Raw genomic sequence first — 12246 nt, 5'->3', positions numbered from 1 at the left:
GTCATGTTAGGGAAGTTCACCTGTTTGGTTGCCAGGACAACGCAGCCGGGCCAAACAAAGAAACCGCCTGGATAGTTAACCACATTTCAATTGAGAAAGCTGAGCAAACATGTCGGAGAAAGATCTGGATGCCATCATCTTGGAGACCCAAAAGGTTTTGGGCAAGTACGTCAAGAAGCCACCTCTCACGGAGAAGCTGTTGAAGAAGCCGCCATTCCGATTTCTAATGGATGTATTCAGTAACGTAAGTGGTGGAACATTGCCTCCTCCAAAATAAAGAAAACGAAAGTTGAGCTCTTTTTTGTGGACAGTTTATCAAGCAAACTGGCAAGTTCGATGAACTGTATACGCCGGAGGAGCAGATGTTCGAGAACATAACCAGTCGGGAGGATAAGGTGCGATTCCTGCAAAAGATGATCGATGCAATTAGTGAGTTTGGTTTACAAGGTTTTGGTTTTCCGAATGAAATACAAGGTGTTTGCTTTCCCAGAACTAACAACTAAACTGGATCTCAAGGTGCGCACTTCAAAAATAGTTGCTGGCCAGGAACCGGAGCTCACCAATGAGCTGCTCCAGGCCATGGCCAGTTTGGCGGAAAGGAAGTGGGAGAAGGAGTGGGACAGCATTGTGGACCAGGTGGTGATTTCCCACTGCAAAACTCCACTGACTCTTTCCAAACCACCGAAGGAAACTAAAAATCCCAGCAAGAATCCCTCACCCGACGGCAAAGACGAGGATCCAAAGCGACGCAAGGAGAAGCGCATATCGCCTCAAGAGCAGAAACTGCGCAAGGCCAACGAACAGGCGTCCCGATCCACTCCCCCCAGCGAGAAGGATAAGGCATCCCAGAAGAAGTCCAAGGCGCCCAAGGAGGACACCAAGCTAAGTCGGCAAAACTCCAAGCAAAAGAGTCCTTCGCCTGTCAAGCCAAAGACGAAAGCCAAGCTGCAGCCTTCAATCGAGAGCGATCATCCCAGTCTGTCTATGTCGCCAGTGGAAGGAGCAGCCTCCTCCAAGCCTCCTGCTACCGAAAGTGCTCCAAGTAAGCCGGAGTCGGAAACGGTAAGTTACTTTGGCATAAAATACAAATCCATTAGTAATCCACATACCCAAGTAGGTTACGCCATTACAAGAGAAGGAGGCAGTGGTGGGACCTGTCCAGGAATCTCCACCGGCTCCACCAGCCGAGCCTGAGAGTCGCAAATCCTCCAGCAAGAGTCGCCGTTCCAGTGGCAGTCATAGGCAACCGGAGCCTAGTCCTGCTCCCAACGAGAGCCCATCCCAGCCAGTGAACCCAGTGCAGCCGTCAGAAAATAGTTCTCCACCGGAGACCAACAGCAGCGAAGTGAAGCAGGAGGTTCCGCTCTCAAGGGAGAACTCCAAGGAAGCGAATCAACGGCCCAGAACCTCACTTAGACCTCCATCCGCTCGACCCGCCTCCGCACGTCCCGGTGCTCCACGGCGTCGCAATGTGGAGATCGTTTTGCAGCCCAACGATCAGATCAAAATGTCTGGCATAAATGTGAAGCTCGAAACCTTTGGCGACTTGGACGATGACGGCGAGAACCTGGTGATCATAGAAGACTCTGCCTCCCATGACATCGTCGAAGGTGGCGGCGAGGAAGCAGCATTGGAGGGACAGCTCGATGCCCAGGGACGATTGGTGCAGCAGATCTTGGAAACGCAAAAGGAGCTGGTTAATCAAAGCGCCGAAGTGGAGCCACCACAAGCACAGGCAGGTCGACAAACATCTGCCCGCCAGGTGAACGACGTCTGCGACGTAGTCCAAAAGCTCACAAAGTCAATTGGGCCGCTGGGAAAACTACTGGACTGTATACCCGAGGACTTTGATGCAATGCAGCTGGAGCTGACGATGTGGCGCGACACCTACAACCAGGCCTCCACGGAACTGAAAAGGGAGCAGAGTCTCACTGCCTCTGCCACGGAGCCCCTTAAGCATCAGCTGCAGCAAATCCAAGCCAGCATTGCTGAGTACCGGGAGCTCATCGACGAGAGTCGCCACAAGATCTTGCTAAACAACGCCCGTATTCAGAAGTTGATGATGGAACAGTAAGCAATAAATATCAATAACAGCATATAATGAGTTTTTAGATTTAATATTTAATAAGAGTTCTATAAAAATAGCAATGCATATATTGCTTGGTAACATCATTCAATCAAAAAATATATAAAATTTATATAATAATATCAAAATATCTTTGATATGCAATATGTTGGTTTTGTTTGTTTTTGGGTCATTTGTTAATGCGTAAGTAGGTCTGAATATTTAAACGAACAACCTAACAACAGACGGTAAGTTTTTCTTCTAAGGTCACTTGGTGCTTGAACCGAAACCAACGATCTTAAGAATACAAGTTTTGTAAAAATCATCAGCGATCATAAGCCGCTCTTAACTTCTAGATTTCTAGAATTCTGTTTTTGTGCGGTAATAGTACGCATGCATCGAAGGCAGAAAAATCAAACCTTCTCTTTTTCGGCTTCCAATGGGATCGATTTTTTCTTATTTTCTGTGACCACTTCCTTTTTAGTCTCTTCTGAGTTATCCTTATCCACAGCCTTCGCTATGATCTTCTTCTCGGATTTGGCCGAAACTTCCTTTTTGTCACGTTTCTCTCTAATTTCCTTTTTTTTAGATGCGCCTGTGTCCGACTCCGCATCATCATCTTCATAATCGGAATTTGACTCGTTGTCATCATTGTCATTGCCCAAACCCCCTTCCTCCTGGTCCTCATCTCCCAGTACATACTCGATGACATCGTCAATGGGGAAATTATTGAGCAGCGACTTGATGGAATCGTTGTGAATGACCACGGTAAAGAGCAGTTTGCAATACTCTCGCATGCGGCTACCGTAGTCAAGCTCAGCATAGTTTTCGCCACCTTTAGTCAGATCGTGGCCACAGTTCTCGATCACTTTGCAGAGCACCGTCTCCTCGGGGGCATTGGGCCAGCCGTATTTCTTCAAGATCGGGGGATCCACTAGCATGTCAATAAGTTTACCCACGTTCTCTTTGAGCTTTATGTCCTCCTCCGTTAGGATTTCGCCACTGAAGTCATCCTCGCTCGACGCTTCTTCCAGATTATCGGCAATAGCAGCGGCCAGACTGGCGGCCAGGGATTTACGCTGCTCCTTCTTGACCACCGGCGAGACCTGCGTCTCCTCCTTTTTGGTCTCAGGTTTAACCGCAGCCTCATCCGTCAGCTGCTCTCCCTCGATGGCCCCGTCCAAGGGCAGAATTGTGTATGTCTCGTTTTCTAGGGTAATGGTCTGGGCCTCGCCATCGGCTTCGTCCACCAGGAATTCACGCACCACAACGCCATTGCCATCCGTTTGGCTGGAAATTAACGAGCCCGCCGAAGAGTTCAACGCCACTGGTACAACCTCCTCCGATTCGATGTCCTTCTTTGCACGCTTTGATGTCTGTGGCTCAACACCGAAAATGTCATCCGGATCGCATTCGTGCACGGTGCGTATGTGCCGTCGCAGGGTATCGCTGCTGTCAAAGTTCTTATCGCAAATGGCGCAATCCGTGCGTTCCATAAGTTTGGTGGACGAGCGCTTTGATGCCCGTTGTTGTTGTGCTATAGAGGGTAGAAGTAGGATTAAAGCCTAGATTATTGCTAGTCAATTTCGACTTACGGCTGTGCTTTCCCTCGTCCATGTGCTCCTTGAGCAATGCTGGGGTGCGGAAATTACGCTTGCATTCGGCGCAGGAGAAGACGGGGCGTTTTGTGCGAGAATGGGTCTTCACATGGCGCTCAAGTCTGCGGAATAATATTGCGATAAGTAAGCAAGGCTTTGCGAAATAAAAAAAAGGCATTTTTGACAGCTTACTGTTTCTCTGTTTTGAATTTTTCATCGCACTGATCGCAGGCAAAGGGACGAATATGGGTTTTGGAATGGGTGCGCAGCTGAGTGGCCTGGATAAAACTCTTGCCGCATTCATCGCACTTGTGCGGACGCTCTCCAGTGTGACGCTTCATGTGCCGATTGAGCACTTCCTTCACGGCAAATGCTTGGTTGCACTAAAAGGAAAAAGGAGACCGCTACAATATGTAAATTTTAGGGTAAGAAAATTCTAAGACTAACCACAGTGCAACTGTACGGTTTTTCGCCAGTGTGATAGCGTCGATGCTTCTTAAGGGCCACCAATGCAGAGAACTTCTTGTCGCAAAGATCGCAGTCGAATGGTTTCTCACCCGTATGAGTGCGTATGTGGATGCTGTGGAAATATGCCAATCATTACATCATGTGTTTAAAAATCAAGTTGAAAACCTACTTTAGCGTGGACAGGCTGTAGAAACAATTCTTGCACGTGTGGCACATGTACTCCGGCTTCTTCACCACCTGTGTGCCCAAATGCTGCTTCAAATGCGATCGCAGATTGTCCAGCCGATAAAAGACGCGATCGCACACCTTGCAGCTCATCGTATCGGTCTCGTTCGATGAGCACGATGAGTACTTCTGGTGGCGCTTCAAGTGGTAGGAGCGGGTGAAGTCCTTGCCGCAGATCTTGCATGCATACGGCTTGCCGCGTGACTTGTGCTGTTCCTCGTGGAGCGCCAACAAAGCCTCGCTACGCAAATTGGCGTTGCAAATGGAGCAAGGAAAATCGCTGAACTCGGAGTGAGTGATGAATATGTGGCGTTCGTAACTGGTCTGTGTCTTGAACGACTTGGGGCAGTCGGGACAGTTAATGTGACCCAGCTGAAAAGAACATTGTGGTATGCGTAAGTTAAGCTGACTTCTCTACGTATCAATTTTTATGACTTACATGGAAGGTGTCGTAACTTTCGCTGCAGCAGAAGCAGATGTCCTTTTTCTCCATCACTACGGCATCCTTCTCGATCTTCTCCAGGTTCTTAAGCATGTCGGCCTTGCGCAGATGATAACCGCTGTCATAGCGACAGAACTCCAGATGCTTTTTCAGACTCTGAACCCGACGGAAGGTCTTGTAGCACTTGCCGCACACGTGCTCCACGATCTCCTTGATCTTCGTCTGGCTAGAGTTGCCCTTTCCCGATGAATCTTCACCGTCCTCATCCCCATCCTCGCCTATATCCTCGTCATCCTCGGTGACAACGATCTCCTGGCCGTTGTTGTTCTCAATTCTGCCCGGCACCACTTCCTCATCATCTGCTAGAATAAAATCAATGGTCTCATCTTCCTCGGTGACTACGGTGACCGTGGTGTCCGCCTTGGTATTTTCTGATTTCACAGCCTGAAGTACATAGTGTTCCATTTTCTTTCTTTTACTGGGAGACGTCTTGATCTTGGCCGTTTCCACGGCTGTCACGGTGGCACTGGGGGTCTTCTTTTCATTTAGAATCTTCACTGTGGAGGCAGTCGGAGCTGTGCTCTTGGTGGCGCCCCGTTTATCAGCTTTCGGAGTGCCCAGTATTTCTTCATTGAGTATTTTGATGCGCGATCCAGCGACAATGCCACGCTTTTCCTGCTTGTTAGAGGGCGTTCGTGATGTGGTGGTGGTTGCCTCGGCATCCTCACCAGCTCCCACGTCATTTAATAGCTTCATCCTGGTGCTCGGACGCTTATCCTTGGGCGGCGAAATGTTCTCCACACCCAACAGCTTGCCCTTCTTGTCCTTGCCCTCCTTGGAGGCACTCATGTTGGTTATACCAGCCTGCAATTGAGATCGGATTGGAGTGATAATTCAGGATCAGGATCACTGCTGCCCGCCTTAGTCTACTTTTAGGCACGTGATTTATTGAACATCACATTTTGCCAGCGTCACCAACACACGCCCAAAAGCAGCTAAGAAAAAATGGCGTCGCTGAGTTCGATCTTTATGATCGATCGGCCTTGGTGTGAGCGAGACAACACTACCAGCGCCTGACGCACAGAAAACGCAACAAGTTTTCTTCTTAAATAAAATTGTGTTTCAAAGGGGTAGCAAATAATTCTAATACACTCGGAAATTCGTAGCATACTTTTCAAATATTAAATGTGATTTTGTGCCGGCGAAGGACGATCCTCCTCGGTTTTAATTAGTTTTTTTTTGCTGATTATAAGTGCACTTTTCTGCTCCGCAACGAAAGAAAGTTGCTGCCATCGGCGATAAAGAAAGTCAAGTTATCAAGTCACTGGCTAACTAATTCGTTTCACAAACATTTCCTTACAAAACGCGAGGTGTTCCTTACAGGATTTTGGCCGCAGCGCCGATAATAAATCACAATTTACCTAATTTTATGCTTTAAATTCCAACACGACAAGCGTTTGTGTATGAAAATGCAGTGTGACCGTCGGCTGAAGGTTGGAAAATACCACTGCACGAAAACTTAACTAAATATAAATACTTTACAAATATAATCTAAACATACCGCCTGGAGTCTCTGGCTTGTTCATTTGTAATAACTCTATGATAAATTAAAAATAAATAACTTATACCCGTCTTGTTAATTACAATTTTTATCTGTTTTGAATACCAAAGACCTGATGCAATTAAATATCTGCTTACTTCAGTAAAACGACCACCGCTGCAAGTGATCGTAAACCAATTATTAGGTTCGAAATTGTATGCGAAACGTAATTAACCAAAGTAAAAGATACAAATTAACGTTTCATTTGATTAGTAGTATTATGGCCACAAAACGGGAGTCCAAACAAAAAACATAAAAAAATGATACAAAATAAATAAGAATAAATAAATAAAGCAGTGCTCAAATGGGTTAAAGGTTAGTATGTTGATGCGGTATATCTTGCGGAGTCTCTTGGTATATTTAAGCCGCCTTGCCACGGTCACACTTTCGCCAACTGCAAGAATAAAAAGGTAAATAAAAGCCGGATTTACTCATAAACTGCAATTAACTAGAAACAAAATATAAACCAATAGCCACCATGACGACTGCCTTTGACGCCGCACACACGGAGGGGCCGGGATTCGTGGGCATTCGTTTCTGCCAGGAGTGCAACAACATGCTGTACCCCAAGGAGGACAAGGAGAACAAAATCCTGCTCTACGCCTGCCGGAACTGCGATTACAAGCAGGAGGCGGACTCCAACTGCATCTACGTCAACAAGATTATGCACGAAATCGATGAGCTGACCCACATTGTGCCCGACGTGATCTCCGATCCCACGCTGCCGCGAACGGAAGATCACGCCTGCCCCAAATGCTCCCACCGGGAGGCGGTCTTCTTCCAGGCGCAGACCCGTCGCGCCGAAGAGGAGATGCGACTGTACTACGTGTGCACCAACCAGAACTGCACCCACCGATGGACGGAGTAGAAACAGATGACCCATCGCCCCGTAATCGTAGTCCTAAGTAAACGAACCAATGTAATGGCACTTTGCAATCGCAAGTTCATAATTTCACCTTGGCTATGCCGCAAAAACATCCCACGTGCAGCTCCATTCTCGATTTCCGCCTGATGATATAAAATCCACACTGTAAAGAAATCAATGATTGTGAGGGACCTATATTTGATTTGTACAAATGTAAGTCACCATTAATTTTCATAGCTCAGGCTTAAAAATAAATATATAAATTCATTGCGCCGAAACTGTTGCATCTTGTGCTGTCCAAACTTTAATAAATATTAGTTTCCAAGTTAGCCTATAAAAATGTATAAGTTTTGCACATGCATATATTCAGTTTAGAACAAAACCAATCTTTTTGTTGCAAAAATGAGAAGTGATTTATGAAAAATAAAGCTCACAGAATGTTAAGCAGGTTAAGCCGCATATTTAGGCAACATAAACTTTGAAACCTGATTTTATAGTTATGCAGTTAATCAAGAAAGTCCGCTTGTGTTGAAATTCCTACAACATATATGTTCAGTTGTTATGTACTATAACTTTCGATCTGTAAATGTAAGTGAGCGCGAAACGAACCTTGCCGAGGCATGTGCGAATTCCACAGATCGCGACCTGGTGACAATTCTTCATATTTATCATTGTTCTGCTCTAATCGAAGCTGACAACAAACAAACTACATAAAAAAAAGAGCCGAAAGCAGCGAAGAAATGATTGAACAAGTTTCTTGTGCGTATCAAGCGACTGCCCATTTCAGTAGACCTGACTTGGCCCGATCTCCGGAATCGTCGCTTAGTTTAGTCTGAGCTTAGAACTTGGCGCGACGTGTTGATCAAATCGCTGAGATGTGCTAGAGCAAGCAGCCGACCCAGCCGAATCGTATTGAAATAAGAGTTTTGTGGAATCGAGGAATTCAGCAAGTTAGTGCTATAAAATGGCAAAGCCAAGGTCGTCGGCGGATCCGACTGGAAATGGCAACGGAGCAGCAGATGCAGCTGCGGAGCCGAAGCTCAACTATTTCCAGAAACTGTGGCGCTATCGCCACTATCTGGTCATCGAGCCCTTCTTCTTTTTCTACTTCATGGCCTCCGTGTTCAATGCGGTGGCCATGCAGAACTTCCCACTGGACAAGGCGTGTCGCGTGAATCTGGGCTACAACAAGGTGGTCTGCGACACGATGCTGGACAAATCGGAGCTGGGCATCGAGTGCGATGACTTCGACTTCGAGAACACCACTCAGGGCGCCACTCCGGATCTCGCCGGCCTGGTGATTGGAGCCAGTGGATTCAACTACACGGTGTGCAAGGCGGAACTGGAGGCGCAGATCCTAGCGGCCGATGTCTCTGGGAAGCGAGCTCCCATGGGTGAGAGAAGTCGAACATATATCATACACATAACACGAGTCGTTCATTAAGTATACGACGTATTGGTTTTGGTTTTGATTTTTGGGCGAGATTTGGGGTTTGGCATTAGCATTGCTTATATTTCAGGTTTGTGCTTAAATTAAAGTCGAATTCTTTTCACATCTCGACTCCTCTGCATTTTAAATCTCTTCTGCCCCTCGCATGGTTTAGGTACACCGAGAAAAATAATGTTATCAAGTGATTTGTTAACTGCACATGTGCTTTACTATTGAAAATCATTCAGATTGGGAAACATTCTAGAGAACCTTCGTAAAATCAAAATAAAACATAATAATAATTATGGTTTAGGGAACACATTTTCTTCGAGTGCACATTTCGTTTAAGGAATCCATGTCTTTTGATGGATGTCGTCGGAAATTAGCGGTTATCCGAACATCTAATTACCTTCTTTAATTGATTCGCTCATGAGTTCTCTTTCGCCTTCTGTCTTCTGATGGTGCTAACAAAAGTTCCCCCATCAAATCGCTAGGTGATTAATTTAGAGCCGCTTTCAAAAGGCCTTAGCCTAGTGGATACCTCGTAATCGTAATCGTAAGCGCTTGGAAAGAAACCTGTTCCTTACATCGATGTGTTACTCGAGTGACTTTCGTGGGTTCACTGCCATTGTCAATGGCATTTCGTTCGCGCCATAGATAATACCTTACATTCCAAATTTAGAATAAACGCCATCCGAAAATGTCATTTACATAGAGCTACGCGGAATTCCGGTTCTCTGCGGCAGAGAACATCTTCTTGTTTAATAACTCTAGAGGTTCATTAAGATGCATTGCATCAGAGATCGATAATTGAGGCTTTAAATGATCAGAGTGTCGTGTCATAGACTCAATGCGAAAAAGCTTTTGTATACATATCAAAGGCGTTTATTGTTTTACACTGCTTTAAATTCACGGTGATAACAAGTTTCAATAAAATATGATCCCATAATGGCAAACACCTAAATCATCTTCAACGAATCTCAATACTCGAGACGATTTCGGAATTTTAGATAAAAAACTATAGGATTTGAAAGCTGATATTTAAAGAAAAACTTGTTTGTTTTTATACAATAAATTCTTATAGTAAAGATGAGTACTTCTAATTCACATGTCAAGCATTTGGTTAGCAAATGTTGTATTTAACAATGAAAATTTATCTATCTATCTATTTATCTATCTATGTATCTATCTATGTATCTATGGTTAACATCATATCATATAGGAAAGAATAGTTAATGTCAACTGTGAGTTAAATTGATAAGTACAAATGTTACTAAACAGCTTATTTTCAAGAACGAGTTATTTTCGTTGAACGACAGTACCAGTTCTGCATGCTAAGCTAAATTAGCATTACTAAACAAAATAATATTTAACCATTTTTTTCGCAGCTGCCATTTTCCCCCTGATTGTGCTGCTTTTTGCTGGCGGATGGGCAGATCGGTACAACAAACGAAAGCCCTGCATGATAATGCCAATTATCGGAGAGGCATTATCTTTCACATGTAAGTAGTATTAGAACATAATATAACCAAATACCAAAGCATCATATTAATTGAAAAACTGTGCATCTTAGGTCAGATTATCTCATCGATTTTCTTCGAATCGCTGCCCATGGAGTTTGGTGCCTACTGCGAGGCCATAGTTCCAGCACTCTTTGGAGGACTGACCTTTTGCCTGATGGCAATCTATAGCTACATTACCATAGCCACGCCGGAGGAGGATCGTGTGTTCCGCTTCGGCATCTTTGCCATGTTCGTCACAGGAGTTCCCTTCATAGGACAGCCGATTAGTGGACTTCTCTTCACCACTTTGGGCTACACATGTGAGTAGAAGTAGAAACTGCCTGAAAAGTGATAGTAAAGTAATATTAATGAAAATGTATTCTTTTCTGACAGGGTCCTTTGCCTCAGCCATTGTCTTCCAGCTGATTGCAATATTCTACATCATTTTCTTCATAAAGGAGGTGAAGTCCACGCCCTCGCCCACTACCAGCACCACAGCGAATGAGCCACCACCACTGCCCACCACCCTGCCGCCCAAACAGCAGGGTGCGGATAATATGGCCTACGAGACCACCAACTTGGAGGAGCTGCAGGGCAACAAGAACGTCAACTTCCAGCTGACGCCCCACATGGAGCCCAAGGTGGAGGCGGTGCCCCCGAAACGTTCCCTCTTGAAGGAGCTCTTCGATCCCAGCCTGGTGCTGGACTGCATCCGCTTCCCGCTGGTCAAGCGACCCAACAACGGCAGGTGAGCAGCCAGACGGGTAACCACTTCGCATGGATAACAAATTCAAGTGTTTCTACATCTGCAGGATGCTGCTGATCCTGCTGCTGTGCGCCTACTTCCTCACCGTGGGCCCCACTTCCGGGGAGAACGACTATTGGTATCGATTCACGCTGAAGAAGCTCGCCTGGAACGGCAACGACTTCAGTATCTACCTCACCCTGTCCAGCGGTGCTGCACTGGTGGGCACCTTCATTGGCACCGCCATTTTGAGCAAGCTCCTCAAGGTTTCCGACTCCATGATCGGCATGCTCTCCGCTCTGTCTATCGTCTGCTCGCGCGTTCTTTTCGTAAGTACCTAAATTGCATTTGCATTTGGATGGCAGTGTTATAGATTTGGGATTCGTGCAGGCCTTCTCCAGCAGCACCTCCTCATTCTACGTGGCTGGAGTGGTGGACATGTTCGTCAGTCTGCGAGTGATTGCCATCAAGACCATCGGCTCGAGCATTGTAGCTGGCGATGAGCTGAGTAAGTTTATATAACAATTATATAAACAATTTTAGTGATTTCTATCACTAGCAATACTATATTAAAGTGACTTCGAGTTTATTTAAATGCATTACTCCTCCGCAGGCAAGATGTACTCCATCTTTGGCATCAGTGAGCCAGTGGCCCAGTTCATCTTCCCGCCCATCTTCAGTGAGATCTACAAGAGCACTGTGGATTCATTCCCAGGAGCCATTTGGCTCTTTGGCGAAATCTTCTATATTCCCAATGTCCTGGTCTTCGTGTACGTACTTATATCATCATTTTATTATGCCATAGTAGTAATTATTTTGTTTAATTACAGTGTGTGTTATTTCCTTTTGCGACGACGAAAGGCCAACGAGGAAAAGAGTGTCGTGGAACTGGAGCAAAATGGAGCAAATGGAGCAAATGGAGGAAATCGGGCAAATGTTGTGCCTGATAGCGAAATAACTAGTCTGTAACGTACTGGATGCCAGTGAATGTTATATATATTTTTGATATTTATAATATAAATTGTATATTTTTGTATATTTATAGACAATTTGTATATTTTGTGTTTTATATTCCCAACGAGTCTATCATTGTGTATACTTTAGCTTGCATTTGCCGAAGATATTAAGCATATTAAAATGTAACTTAATTAAACTCTTAAGCTTTGCCCTGGAAAATGCTATTTTTGGCCAGTCCATCTGCAAATCCATTTGCCTGAGGTGATCCAACTCCAATTTGCACACTTTACTCCCTTCGGCCGGGCGAGAAAATTACTTTTTCGGCTCAAGCATTTTATTTTAAGCCTTTG

General features: G+C 45.3%; 4 protein-coding genes across 6 annotated transcripts; 3 read left to right on the top strand and 1 right to left on the bottom strand.

Annotated features, from left to right (window-relative positions):
* Positions 1–109: 109 nt before the first annotated feature.
* On the top strand, positions 110–2109 carry LOC120451541 (TRAF3-interacting protein 1). Its single transcript, XM_039635323.1, has 4 exons — positions 110–244; positions 312–429; positions 491–1062; positions 1118–2109. The coding sequence occupies exons 1-4, from the start codon at positions 110–112 to the stop codon at positions 2072–2074; spliced, it is 1782 nt and encodes a 593-aa protein (XP_039491257.1). The 3' UTR covers positions 2075–2109.
* LOC120451539 (protein suppressor of hairy wing) lies at positions 2102–6308 on the bottom strand. Of its 2 annotated transcripts, none has more exons than XM_039635318.1 (7): positions 6220–6308; positions 4796–5662; positions 4301–4728; positions 4111–4243; positions 3856–4046; positions 3661–3785; positions 2102–3602 (listed from the first exon to the last, which is right to left on the bottom strand). In XM_039635318.1, the coding sequence occupies exons 2-7, from the start codon at positions 5645–5647 to the stop codon at positions 2479–2481; spliced, it is 2853 nt and encodes a 950-aa protein (XP_039491252.1). In that variant the 5' UTR covers positions 5648–5662; positions 6220–6308; the 3' UTR covers positions 2102–2478. The 2 variants fall into 2 exon arrangements, with proteins under 2 accessions (XP_039491252.1, XP_039491253.1); XM_039635319.2 differs by lacking the exon at positions 6220–6308 and adding an exon at positions 5970–6094.
* LOC120451540 lies at positions 4615–11983 on the top strand. 2 transcript variants are annotated; one of them, XM_039635321.2, is made up of 8 exons: positions 4615–4751; positions 10081–10194; positions 10266–10514; positions 10588–10942; positions 11007–11268; positions 11330–11447; positions 11553–11709; positions 11770–11983. In XM_039635321.2, exons 1-8 carry the CDS (start codon positions 4748–4750, stop codon positions 11906–11908), a joined length of 1398 nt encoding a protein of 465 aa, XP_039491255.1. In that variant the 5' UTR covers positions 4615–4747; the 3' UTR covers positions 11909–11983. The 2 variants fall into 2 exon arrangements, with proteins under 2 accessions (XP_039491255.1, XP_039491254.1); XM_039635320.2 differs by lacking the exon at positions 4615–4751 and adding an exon at positions 8107–8657.
* Positions 6700–7707, top strand: LOC120451542 (DNA-directed RNA polymerase II subunit RPB9). Its single transcript, XM_039635324.2, has 2 exons — positions 6700–6808; positions 6872–7707. The coding sequence occupies exon 2, from the start codon at positions 6877–6879 to the stop codon at positions 7264–7266; it is 390 nt and encodes a 129-aa protein (XP_039491258.1). The 5' UTR covers positions 6700–6808; positions 6872–6876; the 3' UTR covers positions 7267–7707.
* Positions 11984–12246: the final 263 nt, after the last annotated feature.

Source organism: Drosophila santomea, chromosome 3R (assembly GCF_016746245.2).
Source record: "Drosophila santomea strain STO CAGO 1482 chromosome 3R, Prin_Dsan_1.1, whole genome shotgun sequence".
Classification (NCBI taxonomy): domain Eukaryota; kingdom Metazoa; phylum Arthropoda; class Insecta; order Diptera; family Drosophilidae; genus Drosophila; species Drosophila santomea.
Note: the sequence above shows the minus strand (reverse complement) of the source record. Positions and strands in the feature narration are given on the sequence as shown.